General features: G+C 40.4%; 1 protein-coding gene across 11 annotated transcripts in view; it reads right to left on the bottom strand.

The window, feature by feature from the left end:
• Positions 1 to 11115: 11115 nt before the first annotated feature.
• The window catches only part of LDB2 (LIM domain binding 2), a 367850-nt gene continuing 352730 nt past the window's right edge, over positions 11116 to 26235 (bottom strand). For 3 of the 11 annotated variants that reach the window (XM_051620100.1, XM_051620096.1, XM_051620101.1), the window contains 3 exons: positions 23065 to 23188; positions 21771 to 21922; positions 11116 to 12409 (listed from right to left, as the gene is read on the bottom strand). In XM_051620100.1, the coding sequence (XP_051476060.1) occupies positions 12179 to 12409; positions 21771 to 21922; positions 23065 to 23188 (507 nt within the window). In that variant the 3' untranslated portion in view covers positions 11116 to 12178. Of the gene's footprint in view, positions 12445 to 15116; positions 15260 to 21770; positions 21923 to 23064; positions 23189 to 26235 lie in introns of all 11 variants that reach the window. The other 8 variants (XM_051620103.1, XM_051620102.1, XM_051620104.1 and 5 more) reach the window with 8 other exon arrangements.

Here is a 26235-nt window from a genome sequence, read left to right as displayed (position 1 = left end):
AAGAACAGAGCTTTTACCCATATCTCCCTAAATTTGCAGGTAAATAATGAGATGGTCTGAACTGAGGCTGGAGTGTAAGATTTTTAACAAACAATTCTCCCCTTTGAAGTAGACTTAGTAAAATTAGCATATAAATGAGCAATCCTGCTACATAAGGACATGTGGCTGAAGAAGAGGGATAATTGGACTGAGAAGGTTAGTTTCTAAATGAGGTCATTTGCTAAATGACTGACAGTTAGACTACAGGTGTGTTCCTTTTTGAGTCAGAGATGGGATTTGAACAATGGGGTATACTCAAGTTGGGGATGCCCAGGCTGGAAAACATGAAGTAGGGTGAGAGGCAGGGCAGACATAGACCCTGCCTCTGTGGGAAGAGGTATCCTAACCAATGCTGTAAAGTCAGACTGTGGTCCATTACACTGATATTTGTCTCCATTATCTTAAAGCACACAAGGCTATTCAAAATGCTGTTCAATACATTTGTCTGTGAATCTCATCCCACCTCTGTTTGCCCTGCCTGTGAAGAAGGACCATTATGCTGAAATATCTGCACTGGTGGTTGTGACCACAGGCTGCACAGGCTGAACTCAAAAATCCAGAACAAGGGCTTAGTGTGGTGTCAGCAGGTTAACATTAAGATCTTTAAGCCCCACAGCTTTTGATTTCACCAAAATCTGCAGAATTACCTGCCCCAGTGGGAAAATACCACTTCATTACAGGGTACCAGGGACTCTGCGTGGCCAGGACAGTGCCCCTGGCACCAAAATCATCTGGTCCTTCAATTTCAGGGACATGTGGCTGGTGGTCTCTCAACTGAGGTGCTTCCTAATTTACTAAATGAAAAGGGAGTTAAATTAAGTAGTAAGTTTTTTTAGTCAGCTTTCAGTCAAAATTTCTTGAAAGCTCAGTTGACCAGGACTCTTGCTGCTTTCTTCACTCTAACAAAAACTGAACTTGAGATTGACAGAGGGAGGTAGATAGAAAGGAGCGTGATCCCAGTGGCACCCGAGTAGCATATGGGATAGTGTTTCCTGTGTGTTACAAAAAACAAGCTCAGATTTTCTCTGTGACTGGGTAGGAGGAAAGACATGGACTAACTTTCTGTGGACAGTGTCAGCATCCTTTGGAGCTGCTTGCTGTCCTCAAGCTCAGGTACGACTGAGATCATCTTTGCCCTTCAGCAGGAGATGTGATCATCCTCCCTCCAGTGTAACCCTCATGTTACACAGGAGGCTGAGGACTGAATCCATCTCTTTCACATCTTAAGTGAGTGTTAAGAGCAAAATTTTTGCCAAGATATAAACGGCAGTTCAGTTTCTTGTGAATGCAACCTGAAAAAAAGAGGTTCTGTACATTAGATTTTTCTCTGTTATAATTTTCCTTTCCTACCCTTGGAGACCTGTTAGGACAGGACTCTGTACTACTGGTGAGGACAGCATCACTCTCAGATCTTTTGCTTGCTGCTGAAGCACAGTCAGGGCTTTTCGGGAGGTGAAGATGGTCACAGTGGGCTGTGGCAGCCAACAGACATGGATGTCTGAAGCAAGAAGGGGGGTTGGGGAGGTTCCTGAGGCTGGGGCACTCTGGGAGGGCTTGGACAAGGAGAGTTTTGCTCAGAGTTTTAGAGAGGTGTGGGATTGAAGAAGCTGGGGGTTCTCCAGCTGGACACAATCATGAGAAGGAGCAAGGGATGTGGAAGATTGTAATGGATGGGTTTGGAAATAGGAGCTTTGGCACAGGAGGGGTGGAGACCTGGATTAAATGCTGGGGCAGGAGAGTGATAGGTACCAAAGGAATGGATTTATTAAACACCTCTGACCTAGAGGCTGGGCTTGGGGCAAGAGAATCTATCTCCTGCCCCTTCTGCTCATACTTCCTTTTTTTTTCTTTCTTTTTTCTTTTATTTTTTTTTTCCTTTTGCTGCTGGCAGCAGGAATAAACAGAGCAGATTTGTTCGAGAAAAATTGATATGAACTTTTTCTGCACTTCTGAAATCTTTCTGTCCTCACCTCTTGTATTTATTAGTTCAAAGTGATTCCCCAAAATTTGACCTGAATTCTCAAACTACTTTTCTTCTGGCATATAAACTCTTCACTAAAAACATATGTGCCCGTCACTACACTAAATGTGTGCAGTCTATTTACTTGCTGTCTGGCTGATGGCTGGCCCCTTCCCAGCAGTGCAGAGGAGATGGAAAGCATTAAGAAAAGCCCTGAATATTGCTGGATTAATAGTCTGCAAAAGAGGATAGGATTGATAGGAATGAAATCCTAGCTCTGTTAAGCAGTGCTTGGAAGATTTTGCTACGAAGTTTCTATTAAAAAAAAAATAAAAAAAATCAATGGATGTCACACAAATAAAAACTGTGCACAGCCTGAATCCACACTGGTGTGCTTCCAGAAAGTCAGAGGATTTTAAAAAGAAATTAATAAAAAAAAGGACCTTAGCTGTAGGCAATGCACTTTAAAGGCTCAGCTCATTCAGTATGCAATAACCTTGTGAACATACCATCCAGAACTGGTTTCTCCATCACATGGAGGAAAGGGGCAGACAGAGCTGCAGATACAGAGGGGAAGGCCTGGGTGCCTCGGCTGCAGCTCAGCCCCATCCCTGCTGCCCCTCAGCCCAGGCTGACAGATCCCCTGAGCTCTGTGGGCAGAAAGCCCAGGGAACAGGACCACTTCTACGAAAGCAGGAAGGTGGCACAGAAGCTGACTGTGGAGCTGTTGCTCAACACCATCCTCGGTACAAGACGCGGTGAGGAGGCAGAAGGCAACGGTGGCTTCAGAGAGGACCTGAGCCATGCTGTGCTGAGCCTGGTTTGGAGATGCCAGCAAGACTTGTGTAAGGGTCTGCCTGTTCTTAGGCTAATGCAGTTGCTTTAGAAAAAGGGTGTGTTTCCTCTAATGCATTTCTCAGCACCTCAGGGCTGGTGGCTCAGGCAGATGATAGGGCAGAAAGGGGAGTTTCCATCCAGTGGACAATGAGGTGTTTTAACGAGGGGTTTAAATCAGGTGACACCTGCTCTGGTGGCTTCCCTAGAACTGGCAATGTATCTCAAGGGATGATGAAGACTAGAACTAGAGCTGCTTTCTTTCTTTTTTTTTTTTTTTTTTTTTCTGCACAGGGGAATCCATTTGGTGGTACATGGAGGGAAATGGTTCACTAGGAAATAGGAATAAGATACAGGAAGAAAGATACAGGAAACAGAGAAATCACTGGCTGGAGTAGGCTTAGAAGGAAAACAACTAGGGGTTTGAAAAATTACCAGAAAAGTGATATTCTCAAGAGCGCAAGCAATAGCACAGGCTCCACTGAAAATGAGGTTAGTTTTGGAAATTAACATCACATCTGTCTAGTTCCAATAATCCTTGTCCATTTAAAAATGAGGCTCAAGCCACAAGATATCTGCTATAAATAATCAAATACATTATAACCTGGACATATCCTCTACATTGAATAATCCTGCTATAAAAACTGAGAATAAAGGAATTTGCTGGATGACTAGCACTTAAGAAATTGTTCCCTGGTGGGTTATTTGCAGCCTATTCTCTACTTCAGTAGGAGTTTATGTTGAATAACTCACAGCTGTGGAAATACCTGCACAATGGAATTTAATACTGCTAATAAAGGGATCCAAATTGGCCCAGCTCCACTCAAGACTCACTAATGTTAAGACATACAAGTGTCTTGGGTCATGTAAAAGGCTGATGGCTTCAGGGCAGAGCTGTGGATGCTCAGGCTGGGGTGTGGTACCAGCTGGTGAAGGATGGGACGGGGCAGCTGACGAGCCAGGCAGCCCGATGCTGCCGGAGCTGTGTGTGCTGGGACCCTCACCAGGGCACAAGGGAGCCACGGACATGCACAAGGCCAGCTGAGCTCCCAGCTTTGCATAGAAAGTGGGGTCCTGAACACAGGGGGAATTTTTTGGTGGGAATTTGAGGAAGCAATTTTTTAAAAATTATTTTTCTTTTTATTTTTAGGAATAACAGAAGGGGAGAAGGAGTCAGTCCTGCTTGCTGTGCTGCACGCACAGAAAATGCAATAAATCCACCCAGGCACACAAGGGCCACACTACAGTGAGGGTTGCTCATTCCTGGTCACTTTTAAAGCACCAGCAACCAGAAGAGCCTCCTTAGATGTGCACTTGTACCTCAAAAGGCAGAGCTAGCAATTCTTCATTATTTTTTAAATTATTATTTTTTATTTTTTAATTGCAACTCACCTGGATTAGTCTAAGTTTCAAATCTTGTAGGGAATTGAGGAAGGGAGGAGAGGAGAAAGAGGGAATAACTGATGCTTTGGGTGATCTATATCATTCATATGTCCTTCAAGCTACCTCTCTGCAATGTTTACAAGCATATTTCTGTAGAGAGCTGGGCAGGACATGGTCTGTGTAATTCACTTTGCAGCATCGTGGCTCAGTCAGGAGCCTTGAGAAGGGAACCTCATCAGCCCACCCCTGGCTAGACCAAAGGTGCTCATATTTGATATTTGACTTTGAGGTCTAGCATTTTTAAACTGTTGGTTTTAAATCAAAACTAAATTTTTAACTTTTAGCTGCATGGAAAACAAATCTGAAAAAAAAATAATAATTAAGGTATACATTAAAATTTCAAAATATGGAAGGAGCCAAAAAAAAGCACATTCAAACCAGACAAAATGGTTCTTAATAAATAAATAAAAATAATTATTTTGAGGATCATTATTTCTGTATATCTATGCCAGGTGTTTCACTGGTCTGCAGTCACATAGGCAGGTGTTTTGCAATGAAAGTCAAATGGCCACAAACCTTCCCAGCAGGGAGGCACTGGAGAGGAGGAGATTGTAAGGTATTCAGATACAGGGTGAGGTGTAGATGAACAAGTATAACAGTTCTGGAAAAGCTGTAACTTCAGCCAGGCCTTTAATGTGACAAAATTACTCTATTGGTTTCTAGGTAGGACTATTCATGTGGTTTTATTATTTTAGCTCAAAGGTTATATCAAATTAATCCATCTCTTAATCAAAGGAGATTGTTGCAGTTAAGAAAGCAGAACAGCTTTAGCACTGATTTGCATTACCACAGATAATTAAAAAAAAAAAATTAATATAAAATAGTCTATTTTCCTTTCAGGTCTTGACCTTGCAGCTGTACCTGGTACCTGGTGGTGCCTGCATGAGATCCATCTCTGGAAGGTTTCCCTCGTTACTGTTTGCAGTTTTCTTCCCCAGTATATGGGCTTTTCTTAGAAACTGTCATCTTATGGATTGCCACCTTCTGAAGTGTCAGACTGTTCAAAGGCAATTACTATACAGACCACTCCTTTCTTCCCCAACAGTTCCTCTCCCTACTTGAGAACTGGCTATGCCATGGGTCTCACAATAAAATCATAGGACTTGACAACTCTGTTTCCATTTTAGAAGCCCCCATCCCACTCTTATGTGGTCTTAAAAATGTTGCCTCCCTGTGGAGTGCCACTGTTCACTCACTCATTATGAACTGGTCATTAGTATTATTTTTTTCCCTTCTCACAGGAATGCAGCTGGCATCTCCAGGAAAGCCAAATGCTGCTGCATTTGTGAGTTGAAATTTGTGAGTTAGACCCTTCTCAAGGGGAGTTCGAGCTTCAAAAACAAAGGGGGGAATATTTAAAAATAATACATTTTTCTGGAAGAAAGAAGGCTGCTGTAGGTTATATTTGTCTGAGCCCTTAGGCTGAAATAAGAGTGAAACTTGAAAACAAAACCAACTTGAAACTCCCTTTCCCTGTTGACACAAAGGCAAGCAGAGAAGATAGCTGTGATATGCAAAAATGAAATTACACTGCTTCTACAAAGCTTGGTAACCACAATAAAGGTTCTTGATCACTGTCTGGGGAAACTTTAGCTATGAGCCCAGCTCCTATAAATTGAGCTGCTGTAGCACTTCACACCTGATTCACATCAGAGGAGCTGATGATTTAAGCACAGAGACAGTCATAGAGCTGCTGAAAAACTTCCATGAAAAGATAGCTGTCTCAGTTGCTCACCTTCTGTTAACACAAGTTTAACCTGAAGGAGAGATTTCAATGAAAGGAGCTGAAAATTCCCTTTCAAAATGGAGTTTGTAGTCGAAGACAGACACAAGCCCCAGTGTCCATACAGTTCCTAAATCCACACCTTCTGTCTGCTGAATTCCATCTCTCTTGGCAACCTAGGAGCAACTCACCTTGGTTTTAATAGGTTTGTCTGTGTAGAATATGAGTCCTGCATTTTGTTTTACACATAGCCAGAAGAAGATAGAAGGTTAAAAACTTTCAGCAAAATGGCTAACAGATTTTCATAATCTATCAAAGAGATCTGAAAGAAAATGGAATGGACCTCCCTGCTATACCACCCCCCCCACCCCCCCCCCCCCCTCCACCTCCCAACCCAGCATCTGAAAGCACCACAGTTCTTAAAAGCTTTTCCAGTACTCAGACCCCCCAAGAGATCACTCAGGGAGGATGAAACTTTATGTGATGAAATGAGAGTTGCAGTCAAATGTGATAAGGAGTGTTAAATGCCTACTTCATATCAAGCATTTACTAAAATGTCTCCTAATGCACTTACACAGGAGACGCTACCTTATACATTATAGCAGTTCAATACAAAATTGTACATACTATCTCAGATGAATTCAGAGTTGTTGAGACAGAGCTATTAATTAAACTGGGGCTATACACAACCTGAGGATCTCCAGAGATCAGGCAGAACTCCTTTTAGCGTAATGTAAAATACTGCTCCCCCAAACTCACACTGTAATGACTCTGTTCCGCATTCCACCTTCCAATTGGTAAGGTCTTGGATACCTGAGAAGTATTTGTATCATAGATCACAGTGCAAATTAATAAACAAACAAACAACACAACAAACCAACCCCACCCTCATAAAATTCCCACAACCACACAGAAAGAAAAGAAAATCAACCTGAAGAATTAGGGACTCCAGCTTCAAGAACAGATCTAAAGACTCCTCGATTTGGATCTCCAACAGGCATGGAGGTGCAGTGGGTGGGCATTTATCTCAATTCAGCTGCAGTACATTCCCCTGATAATGGGCAGTAATGACATTCAGCACCTGAGTTACCAGGTATGCATTTAGTAATTTATCCAAACTGAAGCTTATAGTTCTCATCCCACTCCTTGTGAAGTTGATGGAAGCACAGTCAGTTTCTTGTGGAACCGGAATGGTTGTGGTTTATTGTGGCTGGATGCTTTTTATAAAGTTTTTTATTTTCTATGCACAAGTGTATTACCCTCTGATGTCAGCTTTAGTGTATAAATGGTGTTTCAAAACATGCTTATAGGTTAAGACTGCCCATAGACCCATTAAAACTGTTTCTTGATGTAAAGGATATAGTTCTTTTACTTCAGAAGTGACTCACAGGGTCATGGAAGAAAGGGTCCTATAGTTAGATTGCTCCATTACTGCTCCTAATAAAGCCTCTCCCTTTGAAAGTACTGGTACTAGATGCTGTCAAACTAAAACGCTAAATTAGAACAGATTTTAATACTGTGAACATTCAGTGGAAATTCATATATTCTCATGAAACATAACAGCATGGTCCATAAATTTAGAGACTTCCATAAATGATGCTTTATCTAAAGGTACCATCTGCCATTCTGCAATGCTGGGGTACCACCAGACTTCCTAATAAAAGCATAATGATTTGCTAGAGTAACATCACTTCTATGGGATGTTAAATATTCAATAGTTCCTTCTACATAGAAGGAGATTCAGGCCTTGGTTTTGTATAAAAATATGCTGTCAAAAAGCTAGAAAAAACAAACAAATCATCCAGTAAAACCAGCTGCTGGGGTTACTTGTGCCCTGGGGCAGCTTTAATTTGGATGTGCAATATCTCACTGTAGGGCTACTTGATCAGAGTTGCAGTCTCAGGAAATATTTTCAGGACTATTCAATTTCCATTAGCAGTTTCTCCAGGATATATTAGGCACAAACTGGGTTTTCTTCAATATCAATCATTCACGTTTTCTCTTTCATCCTGTCTTTGCTAAAATAGGATTTTCATGGAGGCCATGAAATTGCAAAATTTAGTCTGTTCTTATGGCTGTTCTATCATTTAGGCTCCTTTAATGGTGCTTTGCAGCAAAGGCTGGGTATGGGACCGCTCTTCACCCTGGTGTAGGAGAACACCCAGTGGTGCTCAGCTCTTGGCCTTTCCATTCAGTAGTTTCTTCCCCTCTACCCCCATCTCTTTCTACAGACTTCAAGACTGATCCTCCTGGGCAGCTCTCTGGTAATGAGTACTTTTGCTCTGTTCCCCAAGGATGCAAGTTGGTTATATGTCCCAGGTGTGTGCAAGTGGTACCTTCTCCAGGACCAAGGTTAAAAATCAGTCGCTTATGACTTTCACATGGCCCTGTGATGCAGCAGGCATATAAATGCTAGCTATGCCTCCCAAAGTCGTTTCCAAATTGAATTACCCTACAACATTATCACAGTCATACACACCAATGCATAATGATGAAACCAGAGGACACCTTCTTTCTGAAAAGACTATAAAGCTGCAAATATTGCTTATTTTCGCTTGTTGTGAAAAGGGAGAATGCAGCTTTTAACAACAGAGATGTTCTCACAAAGGGCAGCTGATGACTCATGAGAGTTGGAAGCTTTCTGAGAAGTGGACTTTGCTGACCCAAGAACCCCTCCTCAAAAATATTCCCAAACAAAGCAATTCAAAGAATAACCAGAAACCACCAGTTGTGCTTACAACTCCTTTGTAACAGCAACCAGCTTAGTTATCAGTGTTCTTACTCAGACATTTTACTAATTATATGATCCTGCTTTCCTACGAAAACTCCTGGAATTTCCTCCCTCTGATTTGCAAAAGCACTTCTCAGGGCCAGTATTTCCCTCCATTTAGCTAAAACAAACGAGCTTTCTCTTTGAAAGTATTTCAGCCTCATGACGTAAGTTTCCTTCTCTTAATAATTGCAGGGCTCCCCAGAGGAAGTGTCAACAACATTATTTCCTTCCAAATTCTAAAAGAGATACAATGTTCTTGTAGGTGGTGAGATTAGATTACAGTAAAATTAATTGTTGGTTTCAAGATTTCATTCTTCAGGCAGCAACCTCAGGTCTTGTTAACATGTTACTTCACCTCCCCTGTGATCTTCATGCCCCTTTTCCGTATCTTTGCATCAGACAAAAGCCCCAGTGTCATTTAACTGCAACCCACAACCAAAAGGCATAAAATGTGATAGTTAATGTCACTGCTGTACCTTAATTCTCTACCTGTAAAGGAGTGTTCCCAAGGACAAGGCACAAGCACATGGGAAGGTACAGGATCACAGGCTCTGTGTCGGTCAGTTTGCCATGTCATTTGAAACATGGGAAGAAAAGCCCAGGCAGCAGCCCAGGGCATGGGAATGAAGGGGGCAGCAATGCTAAGGCTGTGGGATCAGCTGCTGCATGTCCCAAACTGCTCCAATGAGCTGGCCCATTGGACATTTTATTTTATGAATAAGTAAGTGAAATAAATAAAAGCAGCAAGCTCCGTCTGTTATTCACCCTAACCACAAGAGGGTGGATTGATAGCTTGTAGATGGGTTTTTGAGGAGATATGGAGAAAGTGTCCTTCCAGATTAATTCAAGGACAGCACTCTAAGGACTCTGTTACCCATTTTTCAAGTGTTCCTATGTTTATTTACTGAAACAACAGGAGTAATATGACATCATAAATCTTTTAAAAATTGAAATACTAGTGCCAGTCTTGAAAGATTAATAATAAGGAACGCCTTTTAGAGTGTGCTCATGGAAATGTAGTATGAATGATTAGTGTTTTTGAACATTAGAATTACAGTGTATAATTGTAACGTTATAGCAGCCATATAGGAGCCAGTGATCCCTTAATGGAATACATTGTGAATTTAATTATTTACATGGAAAAATCAGGGCTGATATAGTCACTGAATGATAGACCTACCATTTCCAACATCCTCCAAGTGTTACGAAGGAGCAGCATCGAATGCAGATATGCGGATACTTATGTGGATACACTCAGACCAGGTTTGTTATTTAATTAGTTTTCAGTTCTACCCTACAGTTGATATCCTTTGTGCCCTAAATCCTACAGAAGCCTGGAGTGTCTTTTAGGCTGTCTTTCTGCAAGGGCTGTCACAGGTGCCAGCATTCATTGAATGAGGATTTTGCTTGCAGGAGAATGGTGCCCATGTTGGAGGCTGAGGTTTGTTTCTGGGGCAGGGTGCTTTGCCTTTGTATTTTTTCAGCAACAGTGGTTTCAAAACTATTGGCAGAATGACATCCAGCAAAAGCATGCTTAAAAAATATTAATATATGCTTGGGAGACACATTTCCCTAGAGTAGCTTCTGGGTACATTTAGGAAAAAAACAGGAGTTCTTCAGATGCTTTTATCGTCAGTTATATTAAAAGTACAGTTTCAGTCAAGAGCAAAGCATCACTCTCCTGCACAAAAGAGAGGATCATGTAGATTCAGTATCTCTGTGTCAAGTAATTCTCCCTGGAAGTATTTGCCACTGGCAGGGTGCACCTTGCATGGCTTCTCAGCTGCCTTGGGACGCAGGCGTGTGCCTCGGTGCCTCCAGCCCAGTGGAAGGGCTTACACACCAGGCTGTAGTGGCTGCACCACTCCAGAGGTTTTGCTTGCTTCCATGAACAATTTATTTGATAGCAAAAGGAAGAAAGAAGGAGATTTTTTTTTTTTTTTTTTAATCCTCTCAGCCTCAGTTGAGGAACTCATCATAAAACTATCAGACAGAATTCAGCAGAGTGGAAATCCCTGCTCTGATAAGCCCCAGCCCCAAAAGGCAAGGGATGCAAAGTTCAGGCTGGAGGTGTGTTTGCTGGATGCCCTGCACTCCCCCGTGCTCAGCACTCACCACTGCTACTGACCTGTGGTGTTACACATCATTAATGTTATAAAAAAGGAGCATCTCACCAAATTGAGCTGTAAGCGATTCACACCTAAACTACAGGCTTCTCTTTCTGCTGGAAAAAGATTGCAATTCAGGGCAACGCTAGTTCCAAAATTTCCTGGTGCACAATCCTGCACATGGGTGTGTGTCTTTTGCATGCAAGGAACTGTAAATGCACTGTATAAGAGCCCATTTGTTAACACAGTTTATTGGCACACCTATTGGCAAAGCATACATAAAATACAGTTGTATTATATAACACACTGACTCACTGTGTCTTTACATGATGAGTTGAACATATTAATATGTAAATGAAAAAAATTAGTTTCTTTTATAAAGTCTCACATAAATACACCAGAATAATAATAAAAAAAGTAAAACAAAAAATGGTTTGAGGGCTTTACAAAAATATTATACAAGAAATATACTATGAAAAGAAATAACAACAAAGCCAACTCAGATACAATAATGAAAACACAAAAGTTTTAGATTTATTAAGCTGCCCACAAAGTTAATGGATTACATGGCTTTAAAATATCTGGATCGACAGCAATTTTACAAAGCATATACTCTCATAGGACTGGGTGTCTTTTTCCACATAAAAATATTTCCCATGTCTTTGATGAAAAGAAGACATTTCTTGTTTCAGCATTTTTATTAAATGATGGAAAGAGTATCTACTGGCATCAGCTAAACGTAAATTAAAAATGCTGGATCCTTTAAATGATTAACTGATGAAAGAAAAGTTAAAGAAAGAACAAAAGTTAAGTTACTTCTCCTTAAAAGCTGATTTTTTTCTGAAACAAGAAATTTCAGGTGCAAGTTGAAAAGCAGAAAATATATTACAATTGTAAAAAGTTTTACATAGTTATGTTAATGAGATCCTGAGCACTGATGACTTCTTAAAATATGGCCATTGTTTGCTGAGGAAAAAAACAACCCCTTCCAATAAAATGCATTGTCAAAATTTGCCATGAGATGCCATTTAATTTTCAACTATTTTAATTGAGGTCAGTGCCAGTATCATGTTGTATGTGAAAGCTTCCAAGAAATGTATATGGAAGCTTATACAAGAGTTTTCCCTAATTAAAAAACCAAAACATGAAATTGCTTTAGTTTAGAAATAGATACTGTATCTGTTGAAAGTTGGGGTTTTTATTATTTTTTTATTTATTTATATTTTTTTCAGAATGCTGTGAAAGAGTAATTAATAACCCACTGACATACATTGCAATGGGTACTGCTGCAGAATAACCTATTGGGAAGCCTGTGGTGTGGGGTTTTCAGATTTAGTCTCCTGGTTAGCAGGAGGTTTGCTGTTCCACGGGCTGTTATTTCCCAGTGCAGGTGAATTGTTGAAATCTTCTTCATCATCCATGCCATTTGCTGCATCATACTGTGTATTCTCTAATCTAGTGATAAGCCTTTCGTCTTCATCCCCAAATTCGCCTCCCATCAGAGTTGGTTCTCCTACCACCATCACATCCTGTGAACAGCACCCAATATTTGTTATATGGAAACCTTGAGAAAGAAAAAATCAACTTAAAAAAATTATGTTAGAGAATTTGCATCACTTAACTTTGTGATATTTGAACAACAGAGTTAAAGCTCCTGCATAGTAGGAACCAGGAGACAGGCTTACACTTTATTTCTATTTTAAATCAACAACTGTAACACATTTCTCTAGCCACACGCTCATGGCTTTGGATCTCAGATACCCCAGACTGAAAAGCAGGTAAACTGAAAAACAGGTATGATTTTAAGCAAATAAGCAGGGTATGAAACTGCCTTAAACTCCTGCTTGAAATATTAAGCCTTTAGCCAGTAATTCTTTCCTGAGCCATTTCGTTTAGGGAAGGCACTGGGGTGCATCTCAGCTGCAATTTGGCGATACGCACATTCTAAAAGTAGCTGAAAAGAAATGACATTTCTTATCCTCAGACTTCTCAAATGTGGAGCACAGCACTCTAATAAAGATGGGAACTCTCTTATCCATAGCCAGCCAAGCCCTTTTACGCATCCAATATACTTGACATTCTGCTACTTAATTATGGTAATTAATTTAGGTAAAGTTTTCGATAAAAACAATGTTCACACTGATTTGACAATTTGCATAGCTAATTAAGTCATTAGCAAAAACCTGCTGATTGCCAACAAGCCCTGAATTTACCATCTGTTATTTCATGGTGCCTGTCACCTAACTCCATGTAGGCAACCCTGCCGCCAATCTGTGCAGTAAGAGGACCAATCTGTCCAGCTGGTACCGTAAAAGGAAGATGAAGAGTGCTAATTATAATTACACTGATGAAACTAGTAGTCATCAAAACCCGAGGCATGCAAGAAAGGAAGAATTCATCTAATTGCTGCTTTAAGTACAAATTGTCCTTCCATGAAAACAAGTAAACCGCCTACTGTACTCCAGTGCATCACACATTTGCTGCAAAAACCCTACCAGCATGGGACAGAAAGGTGCAAACTTGAGATTGGAAAGCAAAGGTGCAAAGCCAGGGAGCTCACTTGTTCTCTCTGCTCAGCAGAGCTTCAGGCTGCTGAGCTAACCACTACAGAGATGTGTGGGATGCATCTTTCCATGCAGCTCAGGTGGCAGGGCATCAGCCAGCACCTAGTAAAAGTGCAGCAATTCCAGATGTCTAGCTCTGTACCTGCTGACTTAACAAGCCCTTCCAAGAATCCTAGCGAACAACAGATTTGTGTTTTAAAGGATCTGTTCCTCCTTAGGAATGTAAAAGCATTTGTAAAAAGCAAACAGAAGACAAATGTCTGCATTCAGTAAGGCTTCTTTTTAATCAGATGTGTACTCCCTTCACCATGAAACAATACAAATTATTGCCTATAAGTATTTACAGGTTTTTTATGTTCCTCAGCAAAGGCTGACATGCTACAGAAGAATGCTTATATCACATTTTCAGCCTGTACTATGTGAAAAAACTGTGAGTAGATGGAAACTCTTACATGATTTCTTATTTATATTGTCTGTATTTTGTTACTCCATATATCCATAAAATATCTAGTCAAATAAAACTCACACATAGCTTTACAACACAAAAGTTTAAAAGAAAAAGGTATTTATAACCAAAAGTTTATTCTAATTTATTTTGTCCCTCTAAGCAATAATGTATATTGTGCACTGCTGAACCAGACCTGACCCGACTGTGTTGTGAGAGCATTAATGACAAGAGAGACGTGGCAGAGGACAGCAAGTTGGGTTTGAGCGTGCAGTGTGATACAGCAGGCAAAAAGGAACACAGTGGCTGAAATAGAGAATCACAGACCAAGGTGGCAACAGTTCCTCTTATTCCAACTCTCTTGAGTACAGACCTCAAGTTCTCCCTGTTGCCATACCAGCAAGAGGTCAGTGACCTGGATGAAACTTAGAGAAGCACATAAAAAATAACTGTGGGGCTAGAACAGCTGGCTGGGGAGACCACCTAGATGAATTAAATATCTATTACATCCACCAAATAATTGGGAGGGGTAAATATGCTTAACAGCTACAGCTGCTGAAAGGAAGAGGATCACTTTAGGTCAATCCAATGAGAGGTAAACTAGGATACTAAGATAACATCATGTAAACAAAAAAAAGTAACCTCCACTGCTATGCCAATATTCCTGTTACTGAGAACCACAGACTGAGGATTAGGGACCCCAGTGGAACAGTGCTAGCTTTGCTGCTCAGGTCACCTAACACTGGGTGGGGAAAAAATCTCAATCTGTGGTAGGAAACACTTGTGCATCAGCGGGGGGCTACTCAATGGCCTTTTGAGTATTTCCATCTCCAATTCCTCAGATTCTTTGCAAATATTATTCCTTTAATATAATGACACCCACTGAGAGGACAGTTTGCACTTATATTTATCTCCATGCTATTGAGTATCTCTCTCTCTGGGAACTAAACTACAAATATATTGAGGTTAGTGGAGTTTCCCCTCCTCCTATTTAAAAGATAGATATCACAGCATTAGTTACAGGACATTTTAAAAAAAATTATATATATATATATTCTCGACAATCCTGCCACTTATAGTTATGTCAGGCAAAAAAGGTGTCTCAGGAAGCACACATGCTGGTTCCTCCCCGGCGAGGATTCTGCTCCTCAGACTGAAAGCTGAAGACCCCACCGAGTGCACCCCGTTGAACCTCCACTCACTAGTTCCCGTGCAATGACCACCAACCTCTGAGGAGGACTGGAAGTGACTCCTTTTAGAGCCCCTCAATGCTTCTCCTTAAATTGGCCAGTGGGGGTCACTGCTGTTGAATGACACAAGGCTCCATCCCTCCCAGGGTTGAGGCTGCAGCTCTGGAGTGCTCCTAGCTCCTGCTCATGGAGTGAGAAGCAGAATCCAAGAATTAAACCCTAGTCTCTTGCATGGCAGCACACACTGCTATGGCCTAGTTATGGTAGCACATATTTGACTAGATTAGTTTAAAAAAGATTTAGACTGTAGTCACTCAATCTTATTAATTTACTCTGTGATTAGAAACAACATTTTTGGTCAAGGAATGTCTTATTATAGTAAAATATGGTTGCAGTGAAGCACTGTAAATAAAACAGTGGATGTTTTACATTATGTGACAGAAATGTATTATTTAATAATATAACCACAAAAGCAGCTTTCATGTATATCATACCTTTCATCCTGAAATAATCCTAATTGCCATCCAAGCTTAAATTGATGCATTTACACTATAGACAGAGATCACTTCATACACAACTCAAATACAAACACTTCTACTTAACAGATAGGACATTTCTCAGGCGCCATCTTCTTTTTATCTAGCCTCAAAGTTTAGTCCTGCTATGCCCAGTTAAATAACTAAACTTTTCGGCTTGGGATTTTAAAGATCATCTGATGGCTAAAGAATGTCTTACTGGAGTCTAGAGGTAAAGAAGTGTGGTGAGCCATGTAAAATTCCCCATCCCTATGCTTGTGATCTTTGCTGCCATTAATATGTATCCCTCATGGTGATAAGTTGGTAGCTGAGGTGTCACAGTTCCCAGAAGTAGAAAAACAGTGCTTCACAGGCCTGAGATAATTAAAAATGCCTGAAACTATCAAGTATATTGTTCAAGCAAGTCTCATACTCCAAGAATTAACAGTTGCACTAGTTTTAGCAGCCAGCATACCTCTTAAGAGTTCCTTCCTTCCTTCCTTCCTTCCTTCCTTCCTTCCTTCCTTCCTTCCTTCCTTCCTTCCTTCCTTCCTTCCTTCCTTCCTTCCTTCCTTCCTTCCTTCCTTCCTTCCTTCCTTCCTTCCTTCCTTCCTTCCTTCCTTCCTTCCTCCCTCCCTTCCTTCCTCCCTCCCTTCCTCCCTTCCTCCCTTCCTCCCTTCCTCCCTTCCTCCCTTCCTTCCTCCCTTCCTCCCTTCCTCCCTTCCTTCCATGTTACTCCTGATTATTTTTATAATTGACTTCTTAGCTTCTTGCCACAAAAATGATTAATGACTGAGAGACCCACTGCTGCCCACTCCCACAATGGTCACTGCCTCCAAGACAAAAATATCAGACTGACATTGGTGTTGAAATGATCTATAGAAACAGAATAGACATTTTAATTAGGTTTCAAAGTAAATACTGTCTCAAAGAAAATGGATATCTTTCACATCTCATCATAGTTCTCCCTGTTAGCTTGACATTCTGGTCTTGTTTTGAATATTTTTCCTAAAGTGAAACAAATGTAAATCAAATTGTTCCCTCTCATCTCCTTATGGCTGTATCTTAGATTCTGAATTGCACAGTTTGAGACACAGGATAATTTCTGACATCTTCAGGCCCTGGAACTTTAACTCTAATGCTACAACATCCATTACAAACCACCTAAACCTTCCCCATTTCTGAAATGTGTAAAAGATTGTATTGCTCCCTTCTACAAAGATAAAGAGAGATCACTGAGGTATGTAACTCACTAAAAGAGTGCAAGGAGGCTCTAATTAAGACTCTGGATATAACACCATTTGATTTACTTAGTGGCATGTAGTGATGCTTTATTCTTTCTAACACAAATGATACTCCACTGGGTTCATAGTTACAGTAATACACTCAACAGGATCTTCATTAGTAAATGAAATAAAAATCCACCTATTCATTTCTATGGTTATGACTGGGAGCAGCCTAGAGAAATGGTTCTTAGAGTTTGAGAGAGTTGTGCATTGTTGGCTAATATCCAAATTCAATGAAAATGGATCAATGTGCACTGTTTTTATGAAACTTAACAGGAAGCTAAGGGCTTGTAGTGAGAGGACAAGGGGTAATGGTTTTAAACTGAGAGAGGAGAGATTTAGGTTAGAGACCAGGAGGAAATTCTTTAGTGTTAGGGTAGTTAAGACACTGGAACAGGCTGCCCAGAGAAACTGTGGAAGCTCCATCCCTGGAAGCATTCAAGGCCAAGTTGTATGGGGCTCTGAGCAACCTGATCTAGTGGGAGGTGTCCCTGCCCATGCAAGGGAGCTGGAACTCAATGATCTTTAAGATCCCTTCCAACTCTAAACATTCTAAGTGATACTTAAGTGATATGGCTGTATGGAGCCCTTCTGATGATCTTGCATATACCAGTAGTCCACAGCCTACAGTGTTCAGGTCACTGCTCAACATAAAAGGGCCCAGGCTTGCAAAAGAGTTTTATTTGGAACAGAAGATAATGAAAAAAATGCAAAGGAATATGATTTCAGCCAGAAAAGAGGCTTGAAAACTGAGCAAAGATTTGGGAAAACACTGCAGGTAGCTTCAAATATTAGAGGACACTACTACATCAGTGTGCAAATGACAAGACAATGACACAGCCAAATTAGATAACTATTTGAAATCACAGGAAGGCTAACATTAGAAAGGCAAGTCTCCTATGAACCTTGTGGAAGAAGTCTTGATCTTCTTTGCTTTTTGTTTAGAGGAAAGAGCAAATTGGTAATACCAGTTTCTGCACAATGGGTTAATGTTTCTTCCAAAGACCAAATGTGACCAAGAAGATGAAGAAATCTAAGAACAGTTCAAATGACTGACAGTTGGTGAGGCTGAGACAGCTGAGTGGGCTACATTTTCTGGGTGCCTGCTCTGTCAACTTTCTTTACACACTACACATAAGCCAAGGCATTTGTGGAAAGCACTGATGGAGAGAAGAAAACATCCAGTGAGAAAAGTGGTTCTGTATTTGTGCTATTGAAGTGACTTTAGTGGCACTTGGTTCTACTTCCAACGCATTACAGTGTGTTGCATCAGCACTGACAGGATTCAGGTCAAAAGCCTCAGTGGGCAAGTAATAGGCCAACCTGGGCATCAGTTGTGCAGTGCAATCATGTATAGCACACTGGCTAACTACCTTTGTTTTAAGGATGTAGGAAATACGTAGGAAATATGCAATATGTAGAAAAGGTGTTAAACTAAGGAAGTGGGCAGGAGGAGAGGCTGAAGGTCAGTGTGACAAATCACAGAAACCACTGGTTTTCCCACTGTTATAAGAGAAAATGAGTGCAATAGAGTGCAAGTAACTGCCAACAGGGGAAAATGTCTTTTATTTAGTAAGGATGAGAAAGTACAAAAAATAGTTAGAGATATGAGGACAGACTGAGATCGACACTTTTCAAATTACTGATGAGAGGGAAGATGCATACCCACCCACTGGCAGAGACCCTTAAGATGCTTTTGAAGACTGTGTTATTGAAGATGTATCAGAATGTGTAAGCACAGTCAAAGTGCTAATATATTTAAGGCAACATAAAGAGCACATATTATAGTGAGTGATTAGGCTCAAGCACCTGAGCTTCAGGGTACAGCACCAACCTGATCCAGGAAAAGGAACCACATCATTGCAGTTTCTGGGCTTGGCTATGTATTGTCAGTACTGTCCCTGCCTGAAGAACTGACTAAAAACTTAAGCAGGTAGATGAAATGACACAACCTCCTATTACTGAAGAAGAACATGCATGTGAAAAAAAACATTAAATCTCATTGATCATGGTTTGCTTAGCCCTATGTATTTATAGGAAGATCTGGAAGGGCCTCTGGGGAAAATGACAAATCTCTCTGAAGTTTCAAGCTTTGTCATAGCTCATGGAACTCCAGTTGCTCTCCAATTACTGTCCTGAACATGGAACGTTTTCTTCTTCAGACATGAAGACCTCACTAAAGAAACAGAAGTTAACGGCGTAGGTGAGAAATGTGGACGAGGAATACAGTAAGTTCATACATTTGCCATAGTGTACACAGCATTACTGTAGGAGCAAAACTGAATAGTTGTTAACGTCCTAAACCAAGAAATATTACATAGAATAGAGACCAAGGAAACATTCTCTAACCAGGATTAATTTACTATCAAAGTAAACCAACACAGGAAAGTAAGAGTGGTAGGAAATTAGGAAGCAGATTCTAATATGGTGGAGAGACTGTCTTTGCTGGCTGGGAAGAAATCACCGGAGAAAAAGATAAAGCTGTAGTACATTACTTCATAATAATCCAGGTCTGGTCTGGACAGGAGCTCACTATTGGCTCTCTCCAGAGACAGCAATGGGAAAAATGGAAATGAAAGTAGCTCTGCTTATGTGAGTCATCTGGACAGAAGATGCAGTGATTTCATTCCTCTTCTCTAATAATGACAGAGGAATTCCTTTTAACAGTGAAAAGGAATTATTTCAATAGTTAATGTCTACTGAGCAGGAAAGTCCCATACACAGAAAGCTCTATGGCCAAATGAAGCTCTTAGTTACTTAAAAAATGTCAAATTATGTTTGAGGGTATCTTGACTTCTATCACATATAAGGGAAATCAAACCTTAACTACAGACTATTTTGCTTTAAGGTAAAGTTAAGAGAAAGAAACAGAAAGCAAATTTTTGCTACCTGCAGCTAACTTCAGAAAGAAGTAATAAGGCCATTTCAAAGAATTCATAATTTTGAAGAAATACGGTAACAACTCTCTGAATAGTTTCACACCAAAATATCCTACTGGTAAAATTATTTTGAGTTCTGTCTACTCTACAGAGTGGCCCAGCCATCAATTACATCAGATCTGCTATCTTTGCTGTGGAGAAGATGGGAAGAGCTGTTAGTATGTCAAACTGGACAGTTAAGCATCTTCCACTGTGCAAAGAGAAAGAAGAGTGCTAAAAACCAGAACCTGATCCTCTATGGACATCTTGCTACTCTGGTACAGAGAGCAAACAATACTGGAAAATTCTGACTATGCAGCATCCTTAAGAGTCAATGAAGACTAAAAATCCATCCCTCATACCACAATAAACTGCAGCATTATGTCTCAGATGCACAACTATCATCTCCACCACAAAGAGCAACCTTGACTACCTCATCTGTCAGGAATAGCCTTTCAGTACCTGAAGGCAGCTTGAATATCAGTGGGAGTGGCAGGTAACTATCAGAAGGCTGAATTACACTCAAACACACGAGCACAAATGGCTACCACTGAAGCCAACAAAAGTCATCTCTCCAGGGAGGAGAAGGCTGAAGAGAGGCAGAGGGTCAGATTCTGGTCCTACTGAACTCTATTCAAGGTAGGAAGTAGCCCAGATAAAGTGGTTTCACAGCCTTTTAAAATTGGAGACACCAGGGAACTAGGTGGTTGCTCAGTTTTACACCTAATTGCTGGGTTCTTTTTCTTAAATATGGTTGAGTTTTGATCCAAGTGGTTTTCTGGCAAACACAGTCAGTGAGGCAGAGTGGCCCCTGCCACCATGGGATCAGGTAGCTGGCCTCCTGACTGCTTGTGCTGCCAGAAAAACCCAGAGATGCCTATATTAGGGAAAGAATCTGACTTCAGGGATGAGAGCCATGTGAAAATTTTAATATGACAAGGAGAAAATATGTGTTTAATGAACTGAAGGCCAAAGCTTCTGTAAGCTAGTGGATTGCTGAATCAGTTGCTAAACAAAAATCTTTGTTTCATTTCACTGGTGTTAGTCTACTCCTCTTTTTTATCTGGATATTCAAGCTTCCTGGGAAGTGCCCACTTTGTGCTAACAAAAGGCTCATATTCTTTGTCACACTTCAGAAGAAACCTAGTCCTTTCCTATCTGCTGATCAGAAATTCAATAAAATTCCCTGCACATTATTCCCCAGATACCACTTTACAGTTCCTGTAATATCAAAATAATTTCCCTAGCTTTAAAACGCATAAGCTATCTCCTTATTGACTAAGGCACACTTTGTCACAATTTGGGGTGTGATTACCCCTATACTGTGGAAAAGGCAATAAATGTGATTATTGAAGGACTAGTACAGCTCTGAAAACGACTTGGTGTTTCCATATGTAATTAGGACGTCAACAGTTACAGCTAGCAGGCTGGATAAGCTGAGAACCACATTCCAGGGGATCTACCTGCTGCAAGTGGAGTGGCTGGAAAGAGATAACCTCTGCAGGTGAGTTAATTGGTAACCTGTTCCACTGAAGCACCTGAGCCCGGCACCAACTAGAGCTAAGATACGGCCATAGAGAGGAGCAGCCTCCTGCTCGGGTATGGCTGTCCTGTTCCACAGGGACACACTCACTTAGCACCTGGCAGATGGATGTCTGCAAGATTCACACTATATCTAAACACACAAGGCCCAGGCTGAGTCCCACCATCAGTGGAAGCACTCCCACTGACAAGGAGGAGTCAGGCCCAGGCCTTGAAAAAATAACATCTGGTACTCAGGATAGCCCTGCTTGAGGGTGATTCGCTAAAGCTGCACTGCAGAATCACATCTCTCCACAGCTTCCACAGCACACTGAGCAAGCTCAGCTTCTGCTTGGGATAGTTTAGCCTCAAGAATGCACCTTCTTTGCAATGTAAGGAAAGAGTTAAAGCACCGCAAGTGATTCAGGCCTAAAAGGAAAGTGAGACTTACAGGTACCTGACTTGATAGACTCAGGTTTGCAGCAGCTGACTTTTTCTTGCTGTTGGTACTATTTGCATTGTTCCCAGCACTGCTGTTGGAAGTGCTGCTGGTAGAGTTTTTCCTTTTTCTCCGTTTGGTTGTTGGTTGCCTTGTGGGTTCTGCTGTAATAAAATGGTAAGAAGGAAAGCAAGTGGCAGATTTTGTAAAGGGTGTACTAAAATAATCCATAAGCAGTAGTGCTGAAATATTTTTCCATCTAATTTTAAGTTTCTATGTCTACTACTAGTTTTGCTAGTGGTAGTACTATTTGATTTAACATACAAACTGTAGAATAATATTTGGACCCAAACCAATGGAATCTGCTTTCAATATTGTATAACATACTAATGAAGATTATTCTCCCAGCATTATCTATAAAGCTATTTGAAAGTATTTTACCAATGGGAGTATCATGATAACTCTCATGGTGCTCAAAATGACCATGTAACTTGCTGAAGGTCACACAACAAGCAACAGTGCTACACAAAAGTCCAGGTCTTATTCTGATGTAGAGTACAGCCTCAACTGACCCAGGCAGAGGCAAAGGCTAAAGGTAGTTTTCTACCCTACTGCTGCCATTGATACAGCATAGGAACCACTACCATTTGAGTTCCTTCTACTCCTGATGTGAGCTTCATCTTTAAAACTGCCACTCCCAAGGAACATGTTAGATTATGCTGAATGCCATTTCTCTGCAAGTCTTCCAAACTCAGACCAAATCAGGACAATTACATAACTTGGCATAAATTGGAAGAGAACACAGGGGCAATGGCACTTTCCAAAATTTGGCCTGGATGCTCTTGTGAATAGCCTTAGATACACAAATCTTTATTAATCTGAAAAAAGACAGAATTATTTTTTTTGAGGTGTAAGAGGAAGATTAGGTCCAGGCCTGTAAATAACATTATATTAGTCTCAAAGAATATTAATTATGAATTGTAGCTGTAATTTCAGAGTCACAGCAGGAAGCTGAATTACACAAACGATGAATTCTAATTGAGCTAGTAGGCATTTTGCATTCCATCTACACATACTTTTGTACTAAATTATAGCCTAGTCATAGTGAAACCATCTGAATGTGCAAATCTATAAATCAGTTGGGTCAGACCAAAATAATAAAACATTGGAATAATTTTCAGTCTTACTTTTGGAACAGTGCTAATACTTCTTACTTTCCTTTGTAAGTAAATTTGCAGTACATTTTCCCATTGTTTCTATATTAATGTAACCATCAAATAAGTAAAACACTGGAAATGAAACATACCTGGTGGGGCCACCATTCTCTGCCATTTTTGAAACAAGCAAGTCTTCAAGCAGTCTCGAGGACTTAGATTGTAAGTTTTATGTCTTGACATCAGTTCCTGCATTGGCTCCAGTATTACACACAACTGGAAGAAAAGTCAGAATAGAACAATTTCATCCAAGCAAAGACTCCGTTGATCAGTGTTTCCATAGCTGGAAAATATATTATTTGAGGTTTTTTTAGCCTTGCCAACAGAGCATGCCCTGTATTGCTCAGTTTAATCTGCACTGGGATTACAGGATCAAAATTCTGATCAGAGAAAACTTTTGCTTACTATTTGTTATCCTAAGTATTTAAAAATAATCAATCGAACAAAAGAAAAACACAGATAAATTTTAACTCTGGTCTTCCAGACTACGGAGATTTCAGAAAAGTAGACAATTTTCATGCTTGATTGCCAAAGCTGCAAATATGAATCAATAATTAAGAAAATGCCCACAGCAGGTTATCATTCCCATATATTAAAATGTACACACAGTGATCTTCTGACCTGCTACATTCTAAAGTGAGGACTTCTCATAAATGAGGGTTGTAAACATATTTTATCTTGGTATTTCATAAAAAACAGTTCAGAAATTTTGTTTCTTTCTTGCTATGAGGACTACAGGTTCTCTTCCCATCACATAAACGACAAGCCTAAGAAAGAAGAGAAGCCTTTTATTTTCCTAGTCAGCTTGAATGCTCTATTATGATAAAGCTGGATATTTCTGAAAACATGGAATTTCAAGCAAAATTCTTCCATAAGTAGTCATACCTTTTTTTATCTGTTCACTTAGTAATTAAAATTACTGTTCACCACCTTTTGCTGCTCTTAGCACAGCAGAACTAGCATAAGAGCACAGTGAGCTGGTTTCTAGTCCCTCCTGCTTATCACCAGACTATCATTTCCAGTCAGTTAAAACTTATACAAAGCCAAGGAAGACTACAGAATTGCACACAAGTAATGGAGGGTTTTTTCTTGCTTACAGGATCCTTGGGTTTTGGTCATCCTACATGAGAAGAAAAAAATTCATCCTGACCTTTAGGTTCCACCTGAAATTTGCAGGGCTGGCACATAGAAGGAAAAGGTTCCTTGCTTGCTAACTGGGCACACTCGATAAGGAAATAGCTGACACAGAATAAACTTGGACCCTGCATGCTACTTGTTGTTACTTTTCAAAGCAGAACTGCATTTCAAAGCAGGGGAAGTTTTGGCTTTTTTTACCAATGGAATTAAGGCAACAAGATGGTAAAATTATTAGAAGTTAGAATGGCAACTGCAAAAAGGCATAACTTGAGTCCTGTTTTGAGTTATTTACTTAATTTTAGCAAGTCTTGCTGAAGGAGCATCACGGGTTTATTTCAGCAGGCAATGTTTTCCTTCCATGCTTTTATAAATACATTAAGATATGTGGTAAATTCTTCTCTCTGGGCTGCAGAAGAGATCAATGCTTACTCCATTCTCCCCATGTGCACCCATGTGCACCTAACTCTTGTTCATATGAATGGAGATGCAAAATACTCAGGGAAAACAGCTAGAAGGAAGCTGCCATGAGAACTAAGAGATTAATTCAGCATTTAAATATTATTGTGTATCGGCACTGCCTTTTGATGAGCCTTTCATTAACAGCAGTTAAAACAGGGATAACATAAAGCAGCAGGGAGAATGAAGAGCTTCAGTATGAAGAATTATTTTTTTTCCAACTGCAAAAATTTAATCTGCAGTTGCTCATTGACTTTTTTCTTACACTGACTCTTTACATATATTTTTGTAGATAAATATCTGCGAGGTAATCTAATAGTCATAGAGCTGCTACCAGACTGTGCACTTTCAGCTCATATTTTCCTCTGGTTCAATATTCTACCAAAAAGAAAGAGCATCAGGTCCTAAAGTATGTACAGGATCCAGTTTATGCTGTGAAAGAGGTGTTGCATTTTGAGTTCTTATTCAATTTATTTTGAAACCTGCAGGCAGTTCCTCAGGTTTTGTTTTTTGATGTGAGTGTGAGAGAGAGGCGGATTCATGATCATAATTGACACCGTTGGTTGGTTCTCAGAAGTCTGGTTTTCTGGAAAGGCTGCCTAAATTGTCTCATTATAAGCAGATAGTAACTAGCATGAAAAAGATAGTTGTGATCATTCTTAACAAACTAGTTAGCCTGGGCAGAGCACTACACTCACGTAGCTCTGCTGCTGCCAGGACTAAAAGTATGTAAATATACATGTAGGGTCTTCCAAGATTTCCTTAGGGACACTTTATTCATGACACATTTACTCCTCCGTATATATTTACTGTTGGCAACAAAGAGAATGTTTCTTCTTTATCATCTGGCAAGGATGTTTCCTATTGTGCATTAACCATAACGTGCACTGAGACCTATGCAGTCCTTGCTGCCTGTAGGCATCTGGACTGCTAATCCTGTCTGGAATATCTTTCACCTCATGCACCAGATTAAAAATGGATACAGACCCACAATGTAGCAATGCCTGACTCATCTCACACACACAGACGCAAAAGAGTAAGTGCCCGGGCCCCTACACTGGGACAAGGGACAGGCTTGTCTCTGGGATATTTGGGAGCTATATGGACTTGTGTGAATTCCTCTTCTGGTTCTGGGACTGAGGAATTCTCAACCACCTTCTCTCTCTAAGGTCTGCAAATTGTAAGGTAAGCTTTGGGAGCCTGAGTATAAGAGAACCAGGAAAGCACTGCACTCTGTAGTGGCAAGGCAATTTTAAATGTATCTAGCTTATGTGAATTGGGCACAAATGTAAAATGAACTGGATTAATGATGATTGTTATTAAATCTCACAATGTTTTTCAGTGACCTTTGAGACTGACTTGAAATCTAAAGTGACTCAAAACCAAAGCCTTGAAGGAGGAAAAGATCGTGGTCCAATTATCTTAAGTCTGAGGAACCTGCTACTGACAATCAGTAGTTTGGTTTCTGCAAAGAATTAGATTAAATATGTGGGGACAAGACACATCCAAGAGTTAAGTTGGCCAAAATCACCAGCCATCTATAGCAGCTAGTGAGCAGGGTAACTGGCAGGCTGGTTTGACTGCATCATTTTACAAAGTGACTTTGTAAATCAAAGCTAACAAAACGTTTTACATAGTCCTACATTCATTGGCATGTAGAAGAAGCCTGA

This window comes from Apus apus, chromosome 4 (assembly GCF_020740795.1).
Source record: "Apus apus isolate bApuApu2 chromosome 4, bApuApu2.pri.cur, whole genome shotgun sequence".
NCBI classification, from domain to species: domain Eukaryota; kingdom Metazoa; phylum Chordata; class Aves; order Apodiformes; family Apodidae; genus Apus; species Apus apus.
The sequence above is the reverse complement of the archived record's forward strand: the minus strand, read 5'-3'. Positions and strand labels throughout refer to the sequence as shown.